This window comes from Lycorma delicatula, chromosome 3 (assembly GCF_047948215.1).
Source record: "Lycorma delicatula isolate Av1 chromosome 3, ASM4794821v1, whole genome shotgun sequence".
In the NCBI taxonomy this organism is placed as follows: Eukaryota; Metazoa; Arthropoda; class Insecta; order Hemiptera; family Fulgoridae; genus Lycorma; species Lycorma delicatula.
In genome coordinates, this window is record NC_134457.1 from 158,013,050 (window position 1) to 158,034,994 (window position 21,945).

General features: G+C 27.0%; 1 protein-coding gene across 2 annotated transcripts in view; it reads left to right on the forward strand.

Moving 5' to 3' along the window:
* Positions 1 to 17,748, forward strand: part of LOC142322138 (uncharacterized) — a 34,104-nt gene extending 16,356 nt beyond the window's left edge. The window contains exons 6-8 of one of the 2 annotated variants that reach the window (XM_075360869.1): positions 7,944 to 8,162; positions 13,282 to 13,463; positions 15,102 to 17,748. In XM_075360869.1, coding sequence (XP_075216984.1) covers positions 7,944 to 8,162; positions 13,282 to 13,463; positions 15,102 to 15,222 — 522 coding nt within the window. In that variant the 3' untranslated portion in view covers positions 15,223 to 17,748. The remainder of the gene's footprint in view (positions 1 to 7,943; positions 8,163 to 13,281; positions 13,464 to 15,101) is intronic. The other variant, XM_075360868.1, reaches the window with a different exon arrangement.
* Positions 17,749 to 21,945: the final 4,197 nt, after the last annotated feature.

The following is a 21,945-nucleotide window of genomic DNA, read 5'->3' on the forward strand; positions in this document are numbered from 1 at the left end:
GAGTGAGGAATTTTTTTTTTTTTAATTTTCATGATAGAGATTACAATAAGTTTTGGTTTACAAATTGTTCCTGTTAATCAGTGATCACAAACTGTGTGCCATGGTGCCCGGGGAGCTGCGACTTCTTCACAGGGTGCCGTCAAATATTGTAAAAGCTTCATAATTAATTGAACCAAGACATTTATAATTATTAATTTAATGTTAATAAAGTAAAAAAATAATGAAGATACATGAATTTTATTTATTTTTATCTCTAACTTATGAGTAGTCATACTTTTACTTAGGGTGGGGCGCCATGGAAACATTTTAATTGAAAAAGGGTGCTACGACTCAGAAAAGTTTGGGAACCACTGCTGTAAATCATATTGAAAATCTAAATTTTTAGTTTTTTCCAATCTGTAGATTTTTTTACGGTTTTTAGATTATACAATTTTCTTTTAGTAGGTTTTAATTTGTTATGCAGCAGAACTCAACCAAGAGAAATCAAATTTTACAGTTTTATTCCAAAATTAACATTTTTCCTAATTACCAAAAAAACACCACTTTGAATATTTGAAAAAAATATTTATGTGTTGTTCTTATTCAAGCCATCCAAATGTAAACCAATTTTGAAGAAGGAAAAAGGTGGGTTCACAGGGGAATCATTTTTTTAATGTAGCTGTGAATTTGAAAATGAACCCAAATCTGAAATTGAATTAAAGAATCTGTTTCTTTTACCACACTAAAAACAGGTACATGTATGAGTATTACTGTAATATGTGCTTATCTAATCCTGTTCATTTGATCTTTCATGGCTTTTCTTTAGTTTCTTTTAGTCACTGTTTAGGTAATTTGGTTCGATAAATTCTGTGATTGAAAGCAGCTTTGTAGACTTACACTGACCTCAGTTTTCAACTTTTTATTTATTTAGTAAGCTGTTAAATTAAGCTATGTTTTTCTATATGTTTTATAGTATAAAAGTAATTAATTTCTTGGTTGATTTTTTTCTTACTGCAATTTAATTTTATTGAACACTTGTGTTATAATTTTATTTCAATGTGTGTTGGGTATAAGTACATAATCTATTCTAGCCATATGACATCATCATTAAAAAAAAAAGTAGTGTTGTGGTAATATAAATAATTTCTATTTGGAAACGGTTTGAAAATTCTGTTTTTTTTTTTTTTTTTATCTCAGGTTGTGTTAAGTCCATTAAGAAAAGTTTAATTGAACTATTGCAGACCTCTGGTGAACCACTGGTTGCAATTTCTGTGCGAATTTATTTATGCAGAAACAGGAATAAATTGAGACAAGCTGCTTTACTTTAATTTTTTTTTTTCTTAAATTATCTGATAAGTCATATGCTTTTTATTAAAGTCCAGAATATTGTGAGGAATAAAATATTATCTTATCCTCACTTTATATAGTCTAATTTTCTATTTTTCTATGTTTTTCAATATTTAAAATTATGTTAGTTCCATTCATATAATTTAAAAGTATTAAATGATTCATTTTCAGAAACAAAGAAGAAAGTTTATTGTAATATTTAATAATTTTAAATGTTATGTTTTTCATGCTGTTCATTGAAATTTAAAAAATTTAGTTAACTTAAAAAAAATTAACTACTGCTGAATATTCATGTTTGAGGCAGAGGGTTATTCAATGTAACCACTACTGATGTGTATGTTGCAAAATATTGAAATACCTCAAATCTCTAAAAAAAATGAGAATTTCTTATAGGAGTGCTGCATATTATTTTACTTCATCATCAGCTGGTTATTAAAAAGACTTTATCAATTATATGTAAAATCAACAGTGCAATATGTTAAATAAATCATATTTTATTTAAAGGTGTCTCCACTATTAATTTTATTTGAAAATTTATATGTGAAATTAATTTTTTTTTATCTACCTGATATGCATTGAAATATAGTGAAATGTAATAATAATGGACTTCATATTTACTTAAACACATTACACGGATATTTCACTTTTACACATTACACATGTAAGACTTCTGTTAATATGTTCTTTGGTATGTATGCAGCGTTCAGCTATTGATAACATCTATTGGAGCTAATCAATAATACTGTTTGAAGCATGAATGGCTCTGTAAATCTTCATAAAGATGGTAAATACACTTTAATCTTATAAGTAAATTTTGTAGTTGTGTTCATGTATGGAATTTGAAAAGAGATATATCAGGACTTTTGATAATTGTTGGTTTACTGCCCTATTGCAATGGAAATAAAAAAAAGAAAGCAGTTCACATAGAATGGAAAGTGGAGACAATATAAAAGATCAAAAGTGATATAAAGCAGGTTGATGTAACACGTGCTTACAATATGAAGTCAACATCTTTATTGGCAGTAATAAAAGACAAGGGAAAAACTAAAAATTTATAAATACTGTAATCTGCCCCAGTAAGAAGAAGATTTGTCTTTGGGACTGTCATGAAACGGAAGAGACAGTAGACACATGGTTTAAAGAGGTTAGATCTAGTAGCATTACTGTTTCTGGGCTAGTGCTTCAAGCAGAACAAGAAAATTTGCAACATTGTTAAATGTACAGGATTTTCAAGCAATTACTCTTGGAAGACTGTTAGGAAGCTAAAGATGATATGGATGCTGCTTGTGAGTGGAAGGAAGATCATCAAAATAATGTGATTGAAAATTACAATCCAAAAGATATTTTCAATGCAGATGAAACTGCATTTTTTTGTCAGATGTTATATAATAAAATAACATCAACAGTGGAGAGAAGTGTGTAGGTAGCAAACAGTCAAAAAAAAGACTATCAGCATTATTTTGTTACAGTGTTAATGGTATAGACAAACTGAAAACCATGGTTGTAGAGTAATTTACAAAGCCTAGATGCTTTAAAGGTGTGGCATCTCTGCCAGTAAAATAAGCAGCCAATAGTAGAACATGATTGACCAAAGAATTATTTGTAGACTGGATCTTGAAATGGACAAAAACTTGGGTAAACAAAAACTGAAAATTCTATTGTTGGTGAATAATTTCTCTGCTCATTAAAAAGGTTGCAAATTAGAAAATATTAAACTTAAATTCCACCCGGCTAACTGCATATCTGTATTGCAGCTACTGCACCAGGAAATTATTTGTAATGTAAAGTTCTACTTTCATAAGTATCTACTAGTTCAATGCATTCTTATCCATGTTGAATTGAAAGTCCCCACAGAAATCAACATCGTGCAGGGAATACAAATGGATTGGTGTATTGGAGGGCTGCAATCATCATCATTAACATTTTTGATGACTTACATCAACATTGATACTGGAATTGAAACAAGTCACCGCCTAACAGAGAGTGAAGTTGTTGAATTTGTGACCATGGCACAATTGCAAGAAACTAATGAAGAGGAGGAAGAAAAAAATTTGAAACTGTATCTTCAACAGAGGTAGTGAAGCATCTTGAGAAGTTGAAAGTTTAAAAATTTATGTCCAAAAACCAAAGATGTTCCACAGACAGTTCTCAATTTATTATTTGAAATAGAATATTTACCCAAAGAAAACAATACAACAAGCATCATTGACTTCTTTAAGTCATGTACAATTTTTTTTTGTTGTAATTACGAACCTTTTTATTTACTACTTTTTTTTTCAGCATTATGGTGCATGTTATTTTCTAAATCTCCATGTGTTATTACATGGAATATTGTAAAAGCCTTAAGATTTTCTTTTATCTGCTGATTTTGTTATCACTGGAATGCAACTACAGTAGGTCTAGGTGAAAGATAAGACAGAATAATTGCATTGCATAATATGCGATTTTTTCTTCATTACAACTAAGTATAACATACTTTTCAAAGTAAAGTTTAAATAAACTGACTTTATGATGTCCTTTTTATGAGATTTAACTGTAGTATAAAAGATTTATTTTTTATTTATTTATTTGGTGATTATTTAAATTATACTTTCAAGTTTGTAAAATTTGGTTACTGCTATTGACTGATCAGTTTAAATTATTAGTATATATATATCTTTTGGTATACAATGAATTTTATCAGTTTGGTTGTCTCGTAATCTTAGTTGTTTAAAAATAAACTATATTAACATGTGGGAGAACAGAGATTGTCTGGTTTTTAAGTTATCTCAAAAAAATAATACCCGACTTGTGTGAAAATTTGGTGTCACTGTGGGCAACACAGTAGGCAGCTCTGGACTAATACTGTTATTTTAAAATTTAGATTAAATTGGGCTCTGCATAGATATAATCTATGTATTTATGTTATTGTTTTAGAAAAAAAAAGAATGAATAAAGAGAAAAAATGTAAAGCAGTTTTTGTTGTACAATTTGGTAGTTGCATATGTGAACATATTAGAAAGTTTCATCTTTGCTGGTTAATAATATGGTATAGATGCTGAACTGGTTGAACAATTTAAAAATAGATAATAAATTATTAAAAAAAAAATTGTCCAACCATACGAACAAACCGCTTTTTTTGTTGCAGTTTATCTTCCTTGGACTTCCTTCCACCCTTGTTCCTGATTCTTTTAAAAATGTGTATGAATTCTTTATATCATTTCTTGTATAAGAATGAGCTTGTTACTGGCTGTAGATCACTGTAAGCAAATTGAGATATTTCTTCAAAGTTTTACTGTAAATTTTTAGAATATTTTTAAATTCAATAATAATAAGATATTTGTCATTAATACATTTATGTTAAGGAGTAAATGATGATGATAATATTACCTATTTAGTTCTGACAATTAGGGTTTTATTTAATGGATTTAGATTGTTTGTTGTACATGCCTGACCACTTTTTTAACAGTTGATCTGTATTTTCAGTAAAACCGTATTTTTCTTGCTTAAAAGTTTTAAGAAGTGATTTATTTAAAATCACTGTTGGTTGCAGTCATACATTGTCTACCTTTAAAGAGATACTTTACTTATCAAAATAATTCCATACTAAACGCAGCACTCCCCAGGACTTGAATCTTAGACTTCTTCTGTTTGTTCTATTTATTATCTCAGGGAAAATATTGAACTTTTTATTTTTTGCAGATGACTTTAAGATAAGCTATGAGATAAATAGTGAACTAGGTAAAAATTATATTGTAAGATGATATTAATTAAATTTTGTAGATATAATTCAACACTGCTTCATTTCAAAAAAACTGTACCTTCATTAGAAAGATGGTGCTGTCAAAGAAGTGTAACTGTTTCATGGGGAACCTACTGTTAACATCAAGTTAACTGGATATTGAGAGTGTTACAGTATTTCATTTTACTGATCACATTGAGAGCATAATTTTCAGTTAAATAAGCCATTTCTAGCAAGAAGAATCTTAGATTGATTGAATGAATCAGCACAAATATCAAAATTCTGTGAAGGATTATTTGACTTATTCTGATTGTAGGTTAATGCTGTGTGATTTGTAATTATGACATCATATTAACAAGGAATGAAGTAGAACTTGTCCAGAAAAAATTCATTAGGAATCTAACATGTCTGGTACTTACTTCATAGACTGTTGGAATTTCCTAAAAATTAATATAAAAAAATCTTAAATAGCTACATCTTTAAACTGATTATTAAACATACTGGTGCCAATATTTATATCTTTGGTTTTCACTTGTCCTACAAATCTGTTGGACATCAATTTACTTGTTTGTTTGAGTAATTACTAATTTGCCTTAAAAACAGAATGAGAGATTTGAAAACGGCTAATGAGGTATCTTTCAATCCGAATCTTGAAATTTTAGAAAAGTGTATATCTGTATTTACAAAGATTGGCTGTTGCTTTTTCACATTTGTAGAACAGACAGTAAAATATATAGGGTGTGTGGATGCCCTGCAGAAAACATTTAATAGTTTTTATTGACTTATATTTTACTGGTATGAAGGGCTGTGTGCAAAATAAATAAAAGGAGGTTTGTGCTATGAACCTTAACTTATTTGTAAATCAGCTTGATATTTGAAATTTCATGTGCTTGTCTTATTTTTCTTATCATTCTGAAAACTCACGTGTTTGCTGAATTGATAAATTCTGATTTATTCACCTGTACTAATAAATAAATAGAAAATTTGAAGTTTGAAAAAAAAAGAAATAAATTTCACTTTAAAAATTAAATTAAATTTTATCCTAGATAACATTAAACATGTTTTCTTGTATTAGTGAATTTCTATTCACTGTGAGAAATTATATTTGATGAATTTTCTGTAAGAAATTTTAAAAACCTATTAAATGAATTAAATTTTTTGTTATATTTTCATTTTAAATTTATGAAATCAAAATCAAACTGAAGGATGAAGAGATGATGAAATTGAAATAAAGCTGTGATGATTATTAGCTAAGTTACAGGGTGTTGAACTTAAACGAGGCTCCTTTCACTTAGTTTAATTTATAAATAATAGCTCATTGACAAACCATTTATATAATAATTTACCGAAGGTGTTGAAAATGATGTTCATCCACATCTATACACTTGTCAAAATGTTTGACTGAGTTCCTGGCAACTCCTGTCATGTGTGATTTTTTAACTAACTTTTGAAAACACTTTTCACTGGTGCTTCCTTTTCAGATTTTTCCCTGAAAATTTGCTTACACACAACATGAGATTTTGTCTTTAAATAAGTTTCCGTCACAAATACACATTCTTCAATAGTTAACTGCATTTTAACAAACAATACACAATTACACAACCTTATTCAAAAGCCAGTGCTTGTCACAGACTGGAAATACTCAAATGTGTAGGCAGTAGACAGCCATCATCACTCCAGCTCCAATCGTATCAACATCTTCCATATTATTTTACCCATCTCACACCAGTATATGCATTTTAACAAAAATATGCATTTAATATAAACTACTAAGTGATGGGGCCTCTTTTAAGTTGAACACTTTTTATGAATTGAAGTTAATAAAAAGTGTATATTTCAGACATAGCCAAGTGAATAGTAACAAAATAAATATTTTATTTAGTTATAATACAAAAAAGATTTAGAAAAAAAATTGATAGATAATGTGAAGGAAGACCTGAAAAGAAAACAGAGGTAAAGAAGGTTTCAATGAAGAATATAGGAGAAGTAAAGTTAAGAGGAGGTCTCAATCTGCAGCTTGACGTGTAGTAGTTAGATAAAAGGAAAGGAATGTAATTAAGATTATGATAATAATAAGAAAGTACATGTTGATTTTTTTTTTCTTAGATGGCATATATTGAATTTATATAATTAGAAGTGTATGGTTAAATCATGTTAATTGGTTATTTTGAACCACATTTATTCTCATATTTAATTAGTATTGCCATACTTTATTATCATTAGAAAAAAAAGCAAAAGATATATATTTATAAGAATGTGATTGAAAATCAAAATAATAATAAGATAATCTGAAAAGAGCACCATTTTGCCTTTAAGAAACAGCATCACATTTGATATTATAAACTATATCTGTGTCTGTTAAACCAGGCAATGGATTGATTTCAAATAATCATTTTAATCTTGCACATGGATATGCTTCTCATTTATAAATGTTGTGTAATTAATTGATATATTTTTGTGTCGGTCATTAGAAAGGGGAATTTAAAATATGTGTTTAATTGTGAAGTTAGAAGTTATTTAAATATATTTTTAAAAAAACCAATATTGTGATCCTTCTGAAGGAGTGCTGTTGTGTTAGACGTGACTTATTTCCATTCAGTTTGTTTTATCGGTCAAGAAGATTTTAATAAAATTTATTTTACATAAATATGTATTATATCTGTTTTCTTAGGTTTATGTTTTGTGGTCTGTTTATCTTAAATTTACTTTTTCCTTAAGAAACGTGAAAAAATAAATAAAATTGAGTATTGGCAGAATATGTACATGTCATCTAGTTAAAAGAAAAAAATATCTATATATTTTATAGCTCATAAAAATTCATTTTTAATTTTTGAATGTTTGTAAACTGATTATTATTTTATGGAAAAAATATAATTTTGATGCTATTATTTTTCAGTGTGCTTATAAGACACAGAATAAGGGCCATTTACAGAGGCATACAAATGATGTGCATAAATTAATGAGACCATTTCTATGTCATCACTGTGGAAAATCATTTAAACGACATGACACATTAAAGCAACATAAGATGATTCATGGTGAAAGTGGACCAACTTTTACTTGCCCTCATTGTAATAAAGTATGCCGTTCATCTACACAGTTGAAGGAACATATGGTAAAATTAATTTTTTTTACTTTTTATTTCTGTTTATTTAGAAACTGTTTTGAGATTATTACGAGGTCTGTTCATAAAATAACCGAACATTTTTAATTATGCGTCAACAGAGATATTTAGTGATATGCAGTTGGGAGCATTGTGTCCACATAAACTCCCCTGTAACCACATGTTCTTGGATTGCTGATATCACGTTTAGTTTTCGTGTTATTATTTGAATGCAATGTGTTAGTAGTGATTTTTGTAATGTGTGATTTTCAGTAGGAACGATACAATGTAAAATTTTGCATGAAACTGGGGAAAACTTTCACAGAAATGTTTCAACTTTTGAAACAAGCTTACAGAGCTCTGGGTTGTATGCAATGTTACGAATGGTTTTCACGATTTAAAAGTGGTTATCGGTCAGTTGAAGATGACCCTGAACCAGGAAGGCCTTTGATTTCAACTGATGACACCCACATTCAGAAAATCAATGAACTGGTGCATGAAAATCACCAATTGACTGTCAGAGAACTTGCAGAAGAGGTTACCTTCTCAACTGGATCAATTTTAGTGACATTAGTGCTATTGTGTTTATTGTATCAGCTGAAATTATTCCTGGCAGTTAACATAAACTATCTGCTAAATGTATGACTTCCTAACTAAAAAAAAAAGTTCAATTACATCAGCTGATGCCACAAGTATTGAATAAAGTTCATGTATCATTGCAGATAGTTGCAAGAGTGAGTAAAAAGTTACTTGGTTTAAAAAACTTAAATTGAAGTAAATATCTTGAGATTTGTTTTTAAAAACAGTTTTGTATTTATTTATTGGTCATTACCAGGTTACAGAATAAGATACCATACATAATTACATAAAATATTACATAACTATACATTGAACCCTGCAGAGATGCTTAATCATCTGTAAACAGCCTGGAAAAACTTAACCAATATATTTGAAGCGTTTATTTTTAAGTTCATGTGGTAACAAATTGAAATAAAATACTGATTTATATAAATACATGTTATTTTTTTGTTTTTCATTGTTGACTTTAGGCAAAGTATTGTTTTTTTTCATGTAATAGAACTGTTATGAACATATTTATGTGATAGTTCTTTATAGTGTAATGTGATTTTTTCTAATATGTACTTTTTTTTTGTAACTATTGAGTAACTGAGTTTTGTTACTATTTTTTTTTTTTTTGAGACACTTGATAACTTTATTATGAACATTTTCTCATTTTCATAGTTCTGTTTATGGGAGGTCAAGAGCATCATGTCACAAAATGCAAATTTTACAGGAGAGCTAAATGAAAGTTTTTTTTTACATTTGTCCAGCTGGCTCTTTTTCTAGAAAAGTTATTTTCCGGTTTTGTTAGGTCAGTCATTACAACCTTATAATCAAGTTTAACACTACGTTTTCAGTTTTTTTAAAATTTCAGTTTGTTTTCAAAATACAGGACATTTTTACCTCTGTAGTAAAAAATGAAAATTGTTATAGAAGATGTTTGAGGAAAAAAGCACTACGTCCTTTATTAGAAGAAGAATAAGGTACAACAATAATGCAAAATAATAAATATTTTATCAATTCATTTTATGTACTTTTTCATTTATGATTTCTAAAGTAAAAGAAATGTAAATAATTTAACAAAAGAAAGAATTTTGATTAATTATTTACTAAATACCATATTTATATCAAAAAACTAATAAAAAATTATAAATGCTAAACAAAATTTAAAATTGGTGTATCAAAAACTATGTAATTTAACGTAGCCTATTATGAAAATCCAAAGTTTTGTAATAACAATGAAAAATAAATTTATAGTGAAAGCAAAATGAAAAATAATGGCTATCAAAACTAAATGAAATCACTAATGAAGTTTGATCTATCGTTATTAATTTACTCATTGTTTGCATAATAAAATAAATTATCATTAATTAAAACAATACATTATTACTTTTCATGGCTATTAGAAGAAATTATTGATAACATTGTCCTTTAAAACAAGAAAATAATTATTATTACAGTTATAAAATTTACAAAAAAAAAAAATTTAAATTAAATAAAACCTATATATGATTTGTAAGAAAATAATAATTATCTAAAAATGCAAAATAAACTCATAAAAAAAGTCATTATTGATTAAAGTTTATACATTTATTGATTGTAAAGTTACATACATCACGTAATTTGTTTAAATCTTTTACATTATTTTGCAGTTAACTCTTCTATTATGATATCATCTGTGGTTTCATCCTGTGGATCAAAAATTATTTCACAAAATGCTTCTTGTATTTCATTTTACTGTGTGTTTTTACTTTCCATTTCTGAATATAAATGGGTAGTCAGTCTTTTGAATTACTCTGTGAAGTAAATATTCATAGGTTACTCTGGTTTTGTAATTGGTAGCAGTATGTTCAGCATTCCTTTTGATGTTAAATTTTTCATTAAATTTTCCAAGAGTGTAAGCAATTTATACACTTGGGACTAGATTTATTTTTACATTCTCTATCGAGATGATTCATTGAACAATTGTGTCATCTAATCAGACATACATTTACTGCCACTCTGTCCATAATTATCACATTTGTAACATGTATTTAATTTGAAATCTTTCACCATTTGAAACCTATTATATTCTATAAATATTCATTTTTCACTCATTATCTTCTGGTATGATATATTATTACTTTCTCATATTGTGAAATTCCAACAGGTAGAATTTTTGCTAAAATATTTGTTGCAGTATTTTTACTTGCTCCATCATCTGCCACTTTATTTCTGTGATTATGTCTTTTTCAATGCCTTCTTTATTTTATAAGTTACATTCAAGTCGATATTTAATATTTTTAATCTAGGTGTTTTAATGTTACAATTTCAGTATTTAACCCTATTGCATCATTACTTAATGTACTCTGCACTTTTATAACATCAGTAGCAATATTGCATTTAACAGTAATCTTTTCTCTTGCAGTAAAGATATTGTTTATTTGAATTTTTAAGCTCCATTCAGTATTTCCTTTGCCTTTGTATACATGGTTTCTGTATCACTTGATGTATCTATAGGTTTCAATATCACACTTGATTTGTTTGCTTTTAAAAGTGTTACTGCTTGATGTTTTTTAATTTATCTTTGAGATATTTATTATGCTCGGCAAGTTCTGTTTTTATTCAGAATATATATATTTTTTTTTTATTTAGTATTTATTTTTTCTAAATGTTGTACTTTTATGTGAATATTATTTTGGTTTTTTTGTTAACAGTAAATTATGAGTTTGTGTCATCTACTCTAGTATTTTGTTTTGCTTTCAATTCATTATATGCCTGTTTTAAGGTTTTATATATGTATTTTTATACTTGTTATTCTCTTCAAGTTTTTTTATTTTGCTTTTATCTTTTTAAATTTTTCAATTTTGTTATAATTCTGTCAGCATTAACTCTTGTTTGGAAATTGAGGTTAGGTTAAGGTTTTGATGTTCTTCACAAATTATGAGTACATTTGTCACATAAAATTGATTTTTTTACTTGTTATAATCACTTGTGATATGACTATTACATATTATACATATAACTACACCAGTGAATTGTTTATTGTGACATTTCAACAGAATGTCGGGAGGTATATTTTCTTCAACACTATGCATGTCTCCATCTTGCCAGGAATGTTTAATTTTTAATTTTTGTTATATGTATGTAAATCTGGCCATTTTATCTTTACATCCTTTTATTCTCCAACATTCAGAGACGTTTCAGTTGTAGAAAAATTAATTTATAAGAGAAAAGTAAGGAGGAGTAACTAAAAAAATAATTTTTGCATTATTTTGTTTATTTAAAAACTGAACTGAATTAGCCAGTTATCTTGATTTTTATTTGTCAAACTTCGCATTTAAAAATAGATCTTATTGATATTTTTATAAAATAATCTATTAATTCTCGTTAAGTCTTAGTTGCAAGATTAAAAACAGTTTACAGTAAATCTATGATTTTTTGTTTGGAGAAAAATTTAATTATTACTTCAATAATAAAAAAGTAAAGTAAATAAATAAACTACATTTTTTAATAAAAAATAAATAAATAAAACTGATCTTAATTTTAAAGTGAAGTACAATTAATTATATACTTTTTGTGGGATCTCTTATTTTTTTATAATTGGAGAATAGCAATGTATTTTATAAAGTATAGTAAATGTGTGAGAAGATAAATAAGCAATATATGTGTATATTTATTTAACAGGTGTCGAGTCAGCTAAGCTTTAGTAGTTAGATTTGCCTACATTGTGATTGGCACACATTAAAAATCAATTTTTATCAAAATAATTTCCCTTTTTTGTTTTAGATAATCCAAAATAGTTCCTTACTGAATAAAAATAACATTTTTCTGTGTTTGGCTGAGGTGTTGATTTTTACAAAATTTGCTTGGCGATTTTGACACCAAATCCTGGTCTGGCATGGTATTTTTCACACACTTCATAATTCATTATTGTCTATCAGTAACTATTAGCCTGTTGTTGATATATAAATAAGAAATTTATAATAATTTATAAAATAATTTATTTTTTTATTCCTTCAGTAATAATCTTCTTTTTTTAAAAAAGAAAAGTACTAAGAGGAGTGTAATTTAATATAAATATTATCAAAATGTAAAAATATACTGTATTCTCCTTGAATAGAATTACAGTCTCTGTCATACATTGATCGTTTGATGGTCAGTAAATAAACATTTTACCAAGTTGATTGTTATTTATTATAAAAGATGGTGAAAATTGTGTTTTCAGATTTTAATGAGGAAACAAGTAGGATATTATTTTCATTATCAGTAGATTGATTGTAGAATAGATTAGTGAAATTCAATGCAGTTCTGTTTAAGAGTGTACTGGGAATGAGATTATTGTGGGGGTACAATTACAAATTAAGGAATTGCATCCAGGAAATTTGGTAGACGCCTGATGTCTTAGTTGTACAAAACTTGAACGTACAAATAAAATTCCAGGTTGAATGACAGTTTTTTAGTTTTAACTCTTTGTCTTATATCTGAGTAATAAGTACTGTTAATTATTTATATTTCTGTTTAAATGTTTTGTGTTGTTATACTATTCACTGATGTACTATAATTATTATGATAATTTACTTTGTTGCAGACTGTACATACGACTCAGCGTCCATTCCTGTGTGAATTATGTGGAGTGACATTCAAAACACGTTCTAATCAAAGTAAACATGTAAAAATGATGCATTCTGTAGTTAGACTGATTCCATGTCCTGTGTGTAAAAGAACTTTTAGTAGCAAAGGTACTATGATAAGACATCAAAAGACCCATAGGTAAGTAATAATAACATTTTTATTAAATAATTTAATAATTTTTCTATATTTTTATTTGAAAAGGTGTAAATTTTGCTTAAAAATTTAAGTAAAATAAATAGTAAGTGAATATTTTCTGCTTGTTGATCGTACAAGTTACTTTCTCTAACAGTATAAAAATAAACTATTACTTACTGAAAAGTTCTTTTTTTTATGTGAGGAGCATGTTATTTGGAATGGAGTTCATCCAATCGTATATATCTAGTCTATATATATATATATATACTATATATTTTCACTTATTTTAATTTATAAGTTTAAGCATGAGAAGATTGTATCGATGAGAGATATTTGATATTTTCTTTTTCTTGCAGCCATTATATTTGATGAAATATAATGTAGCTTTATTCATTTGATGAAATAGGAATGTTACATTTTGTATCAGAAGTAAGAGTCCATATGTCTTCGTAACAATGCTCTTTAGTATTACTGTGTGATGAAGAGTTGGAGAGGATTGAAAGCTTTCCTACAGGAAACCTTTTTACTGAAATACATTTACTGAGGTACGACTGATAAAAAACTACTCCTTTTTGTATTTTGCTGTCTATCATAGAGTTTTGTTAACTCCTATACTAAATAGGCATTTCACAAAAATTTCCATTATTATTTGTGTTCTTTTTATTATTCTAGGAGTTTTGATTTTTCTTTCAGTGCAGGTTTTAGTTTATGATTGTAGCTGTTGCAATCATATCAATATTTTTAATTCTCTTATCTATTAGTACAGATACTTCTTTTTCTTAGAAATTGTGTGATAACAATATACAGAAATTAATACCTGACTTTTTTCGATAATAAGTGTGATCATCTTGAGAGAACCTTTTTTTCAATTAACTGAATTTTTTTAAGTTATCTAAATTTTCTTTATTTGATGAAAATTTTTGTCTATAGTTTGTCAGTTGCCTGTGTTTCTTCCACTAGTCAATCTGATTAGGCGTAATAATGAACACTGGCTCCCATTTATCTTGAAATTCATAGTGAATGTGAAGCCTAGTTCTTTTATTATAGATTCAGTTGCATGATATATACATACATACATACACATACCTTACCTTACACATAGACATACCTTTCTCTCTCTTCCTCCCTCTGTGGGAATGTGATTATTCCTCTGTAATAGAAACTATATTTTTAAATCCTCACTAAATTTTTTGTATTTGCCAATCTTCATACTTTCCTTTTCTTTACTTCCAGTTGTACCTGTTTCATACTATGACTTTTTTACTGCCTACATCTGCAGTCTGTGGCATGCCTAATTTTATAGCAGTTTTTTTCTGTCTCTTTTGTGGATCTAATTATATTTTCATGGTATAATTTTTTCTAAAATAACAATGTAATTGTTTATTACAGATCTAACTCATGACAGAAGATAAACACCATAATACGAATACAACAGTTATGTTTTAATATAACACAAGATTATAAAAACATTTATTTATAAATCCAAAATAATTATTAAACATTACTTTACATTATTAGACAGTAAATGTCAAGAAGTTTTTTTTTTTTATAAACAAAACTATATCCACTAACATAGCTTAGGATCAATCACTGTGGTATGTCTTTAAATTTGCTAATTAGTGTGGTTTGTTGTCATTTCAGATCCAAGGAAAATAATAATGATGTTGACTCTAGTACATCAAAATGTTACATTTTAAGTAATTCTGAACCATCTACTGATGATTTGACTGAAGAAACAGTAAACCAATCATGTAAAGAATAATATATCTCAGTTTAAATGTGTATTTTTATATATAAGTTTGTAATAAAACTGCAACTTTTTTATTTAAACAGTATGTCTTAACCCACTGACTGCGGGACTTGTAATCAAATTCTTAATTTAAGGGAGGGAATTTCTTCTTTTTTTTCTTGTTAAATCAGTGTTTTTGATTATGCATTAACTTGATTTCTTGGTAAAAGTGATTATAAAGATGGAAAACAAAGGAAATTTTCACTATACACCTGTTGCGTGGTTTGCCTCATGAAGTGATTTTACTCCTGTAGTGTAGGCATGTAAATTCATCTTTAATAATATATTGTGAAAATAAGGATAAAAAGTAATATATAACATATTTTATGAATATTTTTTGCTGTTCATAAAACATGAAAAATATAATAACATTCATTAAAATAAATTTACTAATTTTTTATTTTATTTATAATTACTATTGCAATTTACAATTTGTTTAATTTATTTACAAAATATTTTTTAAAAAAATATTACGTTTTATATAATAAAACATTAAAAAGTTAAAATCTAGATTTTTTTTATAAAATACTAAATGGCAATTATTTGTCAATATTATAATAAAATAAAAAAATTTTCTGTCCATCGTAGTGAATTTATTACAAATACCTAAAAAAATAAATGTAAACATTAAGAATACTAATAATAAGTAAAATTTAAACAGTTTTAATACATTTTTTCTCGTATTTATAAAGCAGTTAGTATATTTTTAGTAACAAAATTTAAAAATAAAGTCAGATGATGTAAAACTACTTGGCTCAAAAAGTATAAAAACATATATGTATACAGCATCACACTTAAAATTGAAATAATTTCAAAAATAAAAAATACACATAGGCTATGTCAAATTTTGTAAAACAATAAATATAAAACTGTGGAATAATAGTAAACCATGGAAGTACATTAGTCTACTTGCAACTTAATATTAAAGAAAAATCTGTACTATATAAAACATAATAATTGTTATAACAGTAAAAACAAATAAATGTTTATATAATAAAGCACTTTTATTATATCAATATTTATGAAACAGTCTAAAACGTGGTTCCAAGCAGAGGCCTGGTTCACCAAGGCAATCTTTGCAGCCAAATGGTGTCAATTTTCTCAGTTTGTTTTTTTTTTTTTTTGCATATCGTACAGGCTTTTCTTTTCCCACTTAATTTTGAAGGCAAATGAATTTTTTGTTGTTGCAGAAACTTGTAGTATTGGTAGTTCTCTTGGTCCAAGAAGAACACTCACTAATAACTTTGTCTCTGAAATCTATTAATTTCATCATGGATTTAGTATGGTTGGTTTTTAAACATTAGATAACTATTATTCATTATTATATGAAATATATGTATTCCTAACTTTACATACCAACGAAGAGTTTTTTTCACAAGTTATTGTATAAAAAAAAAAAATTAAGTCATATAAAACAATATAAATATCTGCTAGAACTTATGAATTGATACTGCAGTAAGAAAATAGATATATTATAAAATAAAAAACTTAAAATAACCTTATAAAATGGTAAAACTTACTTTGGAGCTATACACTTGAAAATTGACTGTCTGATCTGGTAAAAAATGATTGAACACTAGAACGATGTGAAATGTACACAAATCAAACACTAAATGAATTGTAGAATCAACAAAAATACAACTGTAAGGCAAGTAGAATTTTACACAAGTACTATTTTACAAAAAAAGACCATGCAGACCCTGCGTATTCTGAACCATATTGCAACATCACAACCACACAATTGCTGCATGGTCAGTAGGCAATGGGTTAATCGAATAATTAAGGATGTGTGGTAAAGCCGTTTATTAGACTATAGGTATAAGATTACCTAAAAATTAGGTGTATCATTAACATATAATGAAAAATTATGTTTTTAGTTCAATTATTGATTCATTATTACATTAATTTTTGCAAATAATTTAACTGTTGTTCAACATCTGTCTTCAAATTTGTCATAAAGATTTATTGTGATGTGAAATTAGAAAAAAGCATTTGTATGTAAGTAAGCTCTGTGTGCACACACATATGTAAATCTGTGTATACATGCATGTGTTTATGTATCTGGGTTTTCTTATATATGTATTATATTGTATTATTATGTTTATTATTTTGTATTATTAATATATTTTTATGTTTTACAAATTATTCATTCTATTGTGTATATTACTCATAATAAAATTGAAGAAATATATTAAAAAAAAAATAAAAAAAACTGATATTTATAGAATCCATTTTCAGATCACTTCTATCAACATCATATCACTATCACTTCTTTAAAAAAAATATTAAATTTTTAATTATGTCATAATAAAACATTCAGCAAATTTTAAATAACCAGATTATTTTATTAAAGATTTACATTTAATTTTAAAAACTTTTTTGCATTTATTATATTGTAGCCAGTTTCGTTAGATCTATTGTACTTTTTCAGATTATTTAAACAAAATACTCTCTCAAATCATTTAACTTATATCTACTTTAAATCGTAAAAATATAATTTTTTTTACTGCTCTTAATTCATTAATGTTTCATTTACCTTATAACTATTTGTAATTTGTTTATTTTTAAGATGTGCTTGATTATGTTAAATATGTTTATATTTTTATTTCTCTCAAATGTTTTGGAAGTCCTGTTTTAGATTCCTGTTGGTTTTACATTAGTAAATATACAGATGTACAAAAAAAATATCAGAGTTCTAAAGCTATTTATATCTCTTAACTTTGACTTTTGGTAATGGATCACAAGTAAAATGAAAGAATAATTCTTACAATTTTTCCCTACAAGTGGTTATTTTGAGCACCTTCTGTCGCACAGCACACATCCAACAGATATGAGAATTTATCACATACTTGTGACTACTAGCTTGTATTTGTGACATATGTGAGTAATATGTGACATATTTGTGAGTAATAGAAGGAACAAGTGCTTCAGTTCTTTGCCTCAAATTAGGTAATATTAAGTTGTGGAGGCACATACACAAGATTCGTTATAAATAAAACCCCAAAGGAAAAAATCACAGGGGATCAGATCAGGTCCTTGCTGACTGATCCAGTAGTTCAGGTAAATATTATTTAACTAATCCTGAACAGCGTTATGTCAGTGAGAAATCTCCATAAATTTTTACTGCTTTGATAAATTTGTTAATTGTTAATGTTTTGTACTGGGCTTGAACTATGGTAAGACATTTGATTATTTGTATAATTTTGTGCTCCAGATCAGAAATTACAATCTCTATAATTTTCAATGTTGCCTCATGGTTAATCACCCTGATTTTAGAGAAGGGTGCAAAATATATAAAAAGTATGTAAGAATGAATATACCTGGCACTATAGACTAAGAAGTAACAAATAATTCACCCTAGGTTAGGAATTAGTTCCACGCTTTTCATATGTTGGGACAAAATATTCTATACTAATGTTAGGTATGCACTGTAGTGAATTATTTTCTATTATTGTACATGCATCCATTATGCAATGTAACTTGCTGATTAACTGTGAGATTTGCCAGTAGGAACCTGAATTCAGAACCATCTGTATATTATGTGTGTACTGTAATCATTTTAATTTAGGTGATTGTTTTACCACACTAATTTAATTAATAGTATTCAAATTAGAATGGTACTGACATTTGAACTGATAATGCAATTGCTGTGTGTTGTGAATAAACTATTAAAATAATAAATCTTTAAAATTACAAACAATGTCCATTGCGCATACTAATGGACACTGTTGCCATGATATGCTACTATAAAACAGTTAGCATGTGTCACCAGTTAATTGGCCCAACAATAACATATAATTTATTTATTAGTATGCTATGTTTTCAATTTCACTTTGTGATTTAACTTGAGAATTTTCTCATCTGTAACTGAGTAATTTGATTTAATTTTTTTTTCATTTGAAGTATTTCATGGAGAAATATTTTTATTCCATAACAGTAATAGCTACTTCCTGTAGTAAATAATTGAAGATATACTTTTTTTTACATAATAATCAGATTACTATAATGTTACCATGTTGCCTTAATATTATATTGATACTTATAGCATTATGTATATTTATTATTAACATTTCCCTAATCATTCTTTTTGCTAATAAATTTACATCATCAGTTATAATATATTAATTTTTAACAGTGTTATCTTTTATAAATATAGAACATATCATGTACATTCATATGTTATATTTTTCCATAATTAGTAAGTTTTATATTTCACAATGAGGCTTTTTGTTAGTTATTGGAACTTCCAGTTATTAGAATCCATACTGCACTTTAATAAACATATTTTTATTACTTATATAGCGAGATTCATATATATTCCAACAAATTAACTTATGTATGTGAACTAACAAATTATCCTTATATATTGATTGATAATAATGATCAAATAACATTTGGATAAAATTATATTTCCTAGTCACCAGTAACTTTATGCAGTCACTGCAAGCTTACTTTGTCTAACATGGAACTGTTGAATGATGCAGAGCCATTCTTTTCCCTCCTGCTTGCTAGGACTTAATAAAAATTAGCACAACTGTTAGAATTTTTAGTGACTTAATAAATCTAATTTATGGTTTAATTGCACTCATCAATTAATTTATCAGTCTTATATTGGACCAACAAACATGATGTTTTAAAATTTATAGCAATTAGTTGTAAGAAAATCTGACACATAACATTCTTTCTGTCTGCCAGGAGAATGAGTAAGTGACAGTGTTGACAAGCGCCTATGAATTCTTAATGATTTAACTGTTTTGGTTTAAAAATATAGCATTTGAATTCAGTAAACTATATACTCAGCTATAAAAATTGTTTATTTTTTATGTTGACATAACTACTATAAAATAGCACTATGTAATAGTGTCTATTAACAGAATATCCCGATTGGATGTTGTACTATTCTATTTTATTGTTAAAACTAAAGTCAAAATTTTTATTATAAAGGATGTACAATCTTCTATTACGTGTTATTTTGTATTATACATTAATTATTATATTAATCTGAATATTGATTCATTTGTATTTTAAAAAAATCATTGCTGCAGATGTTTAAGAAAAGAATATTATTTATTATGAATAACCTAATGAAATTTGGTTTAAAAATATAAAAAAAAAAACCACTTTTATATTCATGGAAATATATTGCTATGTGTAGATTGTCACAAATGAAAAAATTGCATAATAACTTCAAAAATATCAGCTTGCCATATATGTTTAAACATGAAGCGAGTCCTTTTTTTTAATAGTAATATTTTTATCTGAGGTATTCATTTATATTTAAATATGTTTATTTCTATGTTTGCAGTAATTTTGTTACGGCAGTGCTATTCAATTAAAATTATTTTTTGAAATTCAATGAAAGATTGAAATTTAATTTTCTATATTTTACCTTTAAATTGTGTGTACATACTTATTGATGAACCTATAGCATTTTTTAGTATTACTGCAGAAGTAAAAAAATTTGTTCTGAATTCCAGTATCTGTTTTTCTTCATTCAAATAGATGGACTATCTTGGCATAATCTATGAGATTAACTATATGCAGATAGTGATATTCTTAATATCACTAAGCAGTATTTTTAACTGTTACTCTTTTTTACTTTTACATAACCTGTGCTTTTTAATGTTACTAGGATGAAAAATGACAATTAGCTAAATAAAATTTTATGGCTAATTTTGGTAAGTTTTTCAGTAGTACATTTACTACTGAAACATAAAGTACATACATAAAATATAGGCTTAATGATAGCCATTGATGCATCAGTGCGAAGTAAGTTATGACATGAGCCTTGGTGAGTGATCTACCTACACTCCAATTCTACTACTGTTCAATATGACAATTCTGCTTTCTTAGAAAGTCATAAAGTCAAAAATGAGCCTCATTTGTAGAGATGATTTTTTTAAATGAAAATTTGGATCTGCTTTGAGCAGCTCTAGTCCAGTTACCAAACCGTCTATGAAGAAAATGGTCCTGTGGCTTTAATTCTTGAGTTAGTTGTATCTTATATAGTTGTAGACCAAAATATTGATGCAAAATTCACCATGTTGTAGTTGAAGACCCCAATTCTTGCGAACAATGTGAAACCGATAAATTTTGATTTCACGAACACTTGCACTTCAGCAGCATTATTCCCTTGACACCTGTATTTCTTTTATGAAATGGTATTTCAATATTAAGTTCTCTTCTAATTTTTTAACCAAACGATGAATTGTGCTTTTGTTTGGCCAATTAATGAAACCATAAATATTGTGAAGTATATGATATGTAGCTGTAATCGATTCCATATTTCAATAATAAATTTTTATGGTTGTGAATATTGTTGAGCATCTTGAGAATCATGTACCATTCCGTGATGATTTGTCATAAACTATTGAAAAAAAATTAACAAAACAAAATCAATGTTACCACCACAATCTGTGAATTTTGTGCTCAGTTTAAAAGATCACTTATTAAAGGCAAATTCTAGGCAAGAATCTCAACTGAGGTTGCCTGGATGTGATCGATCCTATACTTCAGTAGTTGATGGTTTATAACATTTTTGACAAGGATTGCAGTACCACCATGGGTCCTACCATTTGGGGGTGGTTGGTTATGTAAACCGAGTATCTTTGAAGATGGAAACAATTTCAATCAGTAAAGTATGTTTCCAATATTAATATAGCATCCAACGGTTAAATAAACATCAAGCGTTTAATT